This window comes from Beta vulgaris, chromosome 6, assembly GCF_026745355.1.
Source record: "Beta vulgaris subsp. vulgaris cultivar EL10 chromosome 6, EL10.2, whole genome shotgun sequence".
Classification (NCBI taxonomy): domain Eukaryota; kingdom Viridiplantae; phylum Streptophyta; class Magnoliopsida; order Caryophyllales; family Amaranthaceae; genus Beta; species Beta vulgaris.
Window position 1 is genome coordinate 65,278,921 of NC_079207.1, and position 6,000 is coordinate 65,284,920.

The 6,000-nt window shown below is 35.6% G+C and overlaps 1 protein-coding gene across 1 annotated transcript; it reads right to left on the reverse strand.

The window, feature by feature from the left end:
- Positions 1-3,117: 3,117 nt before the first annotated feature.
- On the reverse strand, positions 3,118-5,226 carry LOC104897497 (NAC domain-containing protein 83). Its single transcript, XM_010684382.4, has 3 exons — positions 4,606-5,226; positions 4,132-4,448; positions 3,118-3,797 (listed from the first exon to the last, which is right to left on the reverse strand). Exons 1-3 carry the CDS (start codon positions 4,790-4,792, stop codon positions 3,390-3,392), a joined length of 912 nt encoding a protein of 303 aa, XP_010682684.1. The 5' UTR covers positions 4,793-5,226; the 3' UTR covers positions 3,118-3,389.
- Positions 5,227-6,000: the final 774 nt, after the last annotated feature.

Here is a 6,000-nt window from a genome sequence, read left to right on the forward strand (position 1 = left end):
TTGGAGCCAGTCAACCTACACCATCTGATGAATCAATTCCCTGTCTGCTAGGTAAACACAGTTGTAGAAATCTCAAACCTGCCCTTCTTTTGTCCAAGATACCCATTATTAGAAATACCCTTTTTAGCCTTCCTGTGAAAATGCAAATGCTGGAGCTTTTAAGGGTCCCACCTCCTTTCCTTCCCCTTCTCTTCTTAGGTGCAATTGACCTAATCGGTTTAATCAGAGTTAAGCTTGGTCTAGTGGTAAAAAATGAATCTTCGAATCTCAAAATTGGAAGTTTCCTTACACCCCTTACTTTTAAAATATCTGCTTGCAAGTTTAGACCGGATTAATTTTCGACAGGTTCCGATCTGACAGGGTCTTTCATAGATCCCCGTCAGGAAGTTAAAAAAAAAAGTTTAACCAGAGTGAAGCTAAAGGCTAAACCAAAAACTTGTCCTCACTTCACATATTTTTGTGGTCTACCATGACGGCCCTGCCCACGACCCACGTGATTGACAATTGCACCCTTTCCTTCTCTCTCTTATTTGTCATGAAAATGAAATTTGATCATAGTGTGGGTGACGTGAAGAACTCCAACATCCATTTTAGATGACTCAAATCCATTGTCTCAAGTAACCTTTGGTCGGCAAAATTTAATTTTCCCTCCTTCCCTCCCTCCCACCCCCTTTTTACTTTTCTTTTTAATCTTAGATTAAAAAGTAATTAGTGTAATAAAAATCTCTTAATCAACTCATAATCAAATGCTTAATTGAGTCTCTTATTGCCGTCCATTATTAGTCTCGCGTCCACTTGGCACTTCTCGATTGGTTAATATTTCGCTTTCGTAACCTCTCTTAAGTTGTCTTAACACATACTAGTACTATGATGTTGAAATTATATGTGCTAAGCATAATGTTCCAGCTTTGATTATTATAAGTTAATTATACTTAATAAATGTTATTAAAGAATAGGATAGTCATGATCATATGATAATTTGGCAAGTTGTAATATAAACCTTGGTTGTGCATTACACTTTGGCAAGTCAACTGCTTTTTGGGGTCATCATTAGCAGCATTTTTTGACACGTGTCGTGGACATATACCAGCCACTTTAGCTTATTTTGATTGATTTGTGTTGAACACTTGATTAGGGGAATGATTTTCCCTTAATATAAGTCAAAGTTTCTATGTAGTTGGAAGATGGTGGGAGAATCTTTTCCACCCATTTATGCAAATTTAATGTCCAAACTAAAGTTGGCTATAGTAGTGCTTTATTGTGATGAGAAATTAGATCTAAATTTCTTCCTGCTTCTGCAAGGAACTGACGTATTTTACCCATCTAAAGTCAGATGCAACATATAAATAGGATATTTGCTTCATTTTGTATCATGTATATATATAAATACTCTATTTTTGTTGTGGGGTAGAACTTCCAATTTCATGAACTTTGTTCAATTATGCAAGAAATTGCATACTTGTACGTGATGACTTTTAGTGTATTGGTTTAGGTTATTCCTTGTTTTCTTTGACATACCTTAATTTAATTGCAAATTAGTGTCACTAGCATTGAGCAACACTCAACCTGTTTAGAGCTTCCAAATTCCACCTAAATTAACTAAGTCTTGTGAATTTTAAAATCTCAGTTTCCTCTTCCTTTAGGGTGACCCTACTTTGTGTTGGTTTCTTGTGTTTGCTGCTATGATTATGACAATTGTAACAGATGTGGAAAATCTGTCCCTAGAATGTTTGCTTCCTTAACTCAGATTCTTATAAGTTAGTAATAAGTTTTGCTCCCTCCTGTAAATTTGGAATGCAGGTGTGGTAATTCTTAGTACTTCCTCCGTTTCGTTTTAAATGCAACAACAGAATATTTTATATCTCACAAATAATACGCTTTTTTGCATTTAAAATGAAACAGAGAAAGTAGAATCTTTGTGCTTGTTTTGGTCTTTATAGATTCCAGGGGTAATATAACCATCATACTAGCTGAAATTGAAAATCGAGCTTCTTGTTGAATGGTTGATAAATGATAATTGTGTACTAATTGCATGTCTATGTATTAATGGTACCTAGCTTGTATTATTTGATCATGTACTAGTGGTTGAGTACTCGAGCTGGAGTTGGTTTAGGGGAAGAAACCCTTAAAAGTAGGAAAAACATAGCTGTGGAGTGTGCTCAAACTTAAGAGGCCTTAGATGAGACTACATGCTATGAGAAGTCTAGGACAAACTTGGCACTAAAAGCATTAGAATGCTTTGGGGTGCCGGGGAACTGCTGTTATATGGACTTGGCACTTTCACGCGATAGAGTCTTCACTATTTATCCATCGGCAACTACATAAACCCGATAAGCTATTCAAAAAGAATTTGATGTTAGCATCACTAATCGAGATTCTTAGGATTCTACTTGACAGGTTAAACTTAGCTATTTGATGTTAACATCACTAATCGAGATTCTTAGGATCCTACTTGACGGGTTAAACTTAGTTATCATGGAATTCTATACTCCACATCTCTCTGCTAGGAAGGTAGAGATTTGCACCAAACCAACTTGTTGCTTCAAGAAGTATTCCAAATTCACCAATTACCTCTAGTTGTGATTATATTAGAATCACTGGTACTTTATACTACTGCACCTTTGTAAGTGTAACTCCTTGTGACATCAAATAAATTATAGACAATATGCTTAGCATGGAAGTGTAGATTTCAAGATTAGTACATTGATATGGGCATATGGCATTGGCCCAAGAGTTTCATCGGATTCCACCCAGAAGAACCGGGTTCGATTCTGGTAAAATTGACTTTGTTATCTTTTTTTTCTCTTTAAAGATCAAAAGATGCAAAACTGCAAAGTGTACCTCGTGTAGTTGTTAAGATCTTTGCAAAAAATTATGTTCTTATTCGTATGCTTCCTTCCCAAAACAAAAGAAAAAAAAACAGTATGAAAAGTAACTCTCTTTGAGCAAAGTTTCTTTGTTACACACATGTATTCCATTCTCTTTAGTTTCTTTTTATGCTCTTTCTTCCAGAAAACTATTCCACTCGTGCCAAAACTTTCAATCTTTTTTTAGTTTTTACTCCTTTGCATGGACTTAGAAGCATCCCAAAAGTTCTGACTAAGAACAAATCGTAAGTTGCAAGAAATAGATTTCCATTGACATTGGTACATCTTTAAAGATTTAGAAGTACAGATTAAACCGTTTCTTACAGTCCAATACTTGTGAAATTTGCCAATTACCACAAATATCCATTGCTTAGAACCATTAAATTCTCTCTTGTATGGGTTCCCTTTGTTGGACAGTAAAAAAAAGACACTAAAACTCAGTTAACACATAAAATTTTAAAAACTCAAGATTGGTTATTTTACTAGTACTAATCATAATAAATAAAAATTCTAGTTGAAGGGTTAAGGTTTTTTCCTAAGGTATGTGAAACTATTGCAGCTGCTACTGCTGCTTTCGTCTCGTTCTTCCGACGATTCTTCGTTGGTATCGACGTTGTTGTTGTGGTTGTGGTGGTGGTTGTTATTGGTGCCGTCTACATCCGTGACGGCACTTGATCCTGAAGAAGAGGAACACGGAGCAGGAAGGTTCAAATCTGTTGCTCCAACTCCTCCACTGTTTCTTGCTAGGAAATCATAGAAAACTGGCTTTCCAAGTCTTTTGTGATCAACCTTATTATTATTATTATTATTATCCTCTTCTTCACAAACAATCCCTTCTTCAGCTTCATGATCATTCTTTGTAGCTGCATTGTTTCTTTTCTTGAGGAAAATTCTGCATAACACCCAATCACCTGTTGCTTCCCCTGTTTTCTGCAAACAGTATAAAAAAAAAGAACCAAACTCAAAACACTAGAAAAATAAAAAAAGTGAGATAGATTTGTTTAATGATGTCTGTTATAATGTAGGGACCTTATCATAGTTCTAAAGATTCCCACTTAATAATATGCTTATAATTAATATTCTTTTAGTTTATTTATTTATTTATTATTGGAGTTCAATGATAAGAGTTACTAATTTTATTTAAAGGGTGTGTCTTGTCTACTCCCACTCCACTTAAACTAATCTTAAACTACTAATTAAGAAATACAAAAGTAGGAATAGACGCTTTCTATTATTATATTTGGATAATTTATATTTGGTTTACCTGTAACAAGGTCTTTTTGAATGGAGAATTCAGTGTTTGTGGGGTAATTTGAGTTTGATTAGTATCAATCAGTCGATATTCATGCATAATCCAATCAGTTCTAGACCCATGTGGAGGTTTTCCCCTGTAAAAAACAAGTGTTTTTTTCATCCCAACTATAAATGATGAATTGTTGTTACTCCGACCACCAGTTACCACTGCCTTATCTTTGCCTGTGGCTTTCCAGTACCCTGACACTGTTGCTCTGTTTGATCTGTTTCCATTTGGGTACTTTGCTTCTCTTGTGCTGAAAAAATACCTCTCTTGTCCTTTATCTCCTGCACAACCAAATATTTTTATTAAGAAGAGATCCCATCTCATAAGGAAACTCGTTACGGCTTTTAAAGTCGTAACCAATCGATGTTTCATTTATTTCAGAACGGCGGAAGTATATGAGATAAAAAAAATGTAGGGGGGGAGGAGGGATATACATACCATTACCAGGTAAGTCCCAAGGATCAGACTTGCAAACATCAACTTCAGGGATGATAGAAGCAGGTAAAGGGCAAGCAAAAACTTTGCGTTTCAAATATTGCACAACCAATTCTTCATCTGTTGGGTGAAAACGGAAACCAGGTGGCAACCTTAAAACTCCATCTTTCACAAAATTCATTCTCTCCATTCTTTCTTCTTTTCTTTTTTCTTGTTTGTCTCCCCAAAAAATGACACCTCTAAATTCACAAAAACTCTCTTTTTTTTTCAAAAAAAAATGACTCTAAACTTTCTCTTCTATATGTACAGTAAAGAGTACAAGAAAGAGAGAAGTTAGTTTGTTTTGTTTGAAGGTGCAAGTTCCTAGAAACACATGTTGAGTACTTATATATAATCTGAAAGAAGGAAGAGAAAGAAAGAAAAAGGAGGGAAAAAGGAAGAGAAGAAGAAGAAGAGTGTTTGAGGTTTGAGGAGAGAGAGAGAGAGAAGGGAAAAGGGAGGTTTCTTTATAGTAATGGGGGACTTTGAAGGTCAGAGAGACAAACAGAGAGAGAAACACCAATAGAATAAGGGGAAGCGGGGGAAAGGAAAGAAAACAAAACAAAACAAAGGAGGTTTAGCGTAAACCAGACTCAACCTCTTTTTCCTTTGACGCAAACTATATACTCTTTATTATTTTTAGTACTACTATTTTTTTAATACTTCATCTCTTCTAAAATTTATGAAACACATATCATTTATCCCTCAAACCAAGCTTGCTTCGTGGAGGTGGTGCGTCTCGCACCTTGTAACTTGTAGGTTATAACTTCGAACCTTACTGATAGAGTATAAATCTATTCATATGGCCTCAACCATCAGCTTAAGTTTTTGGTTGAGTTGGTCCTATGATATGATATCAAGAGCCAGCGTGACAAAAGGTCACGGGTTCGAATCTCATCTACCCCTCCTTTCGCGGTGGAATATTTATCGTCAGGTATGAGGTATGCCTCAACCATCAGCACGCCTGCTATCCGAGTTGGTTGAGCCGATGCTGAAGGCAGCGTTCAATTTAATGGAACGTCTTCATGGGGCAGCACGCCTGCTATCCGAGATGGTTGAGGCCATATGAATAGATTTATACTCTATCACTTACTACTTATTTGTACTTGAAAGTAGGGATTTTCTTATATCTCCTTACTTTTAAGTTATTATTCATCCCTCGACTAGAGTGTCTGTCTATAAATTTAAGTCGGGTTAATCTTCATTTTTCTTAGCATGAGGTTTCTAATTGGGGTCCCAAAAAAAAATCATCTAGGTTGTTTCATAATAATAATAAAAAAACGTTACCTTATTTGATAATCACTTCTCTCTATCTGTCTCTTTTTCACATGGATTATTCTTTTTCTTTCTTTCTTTCTC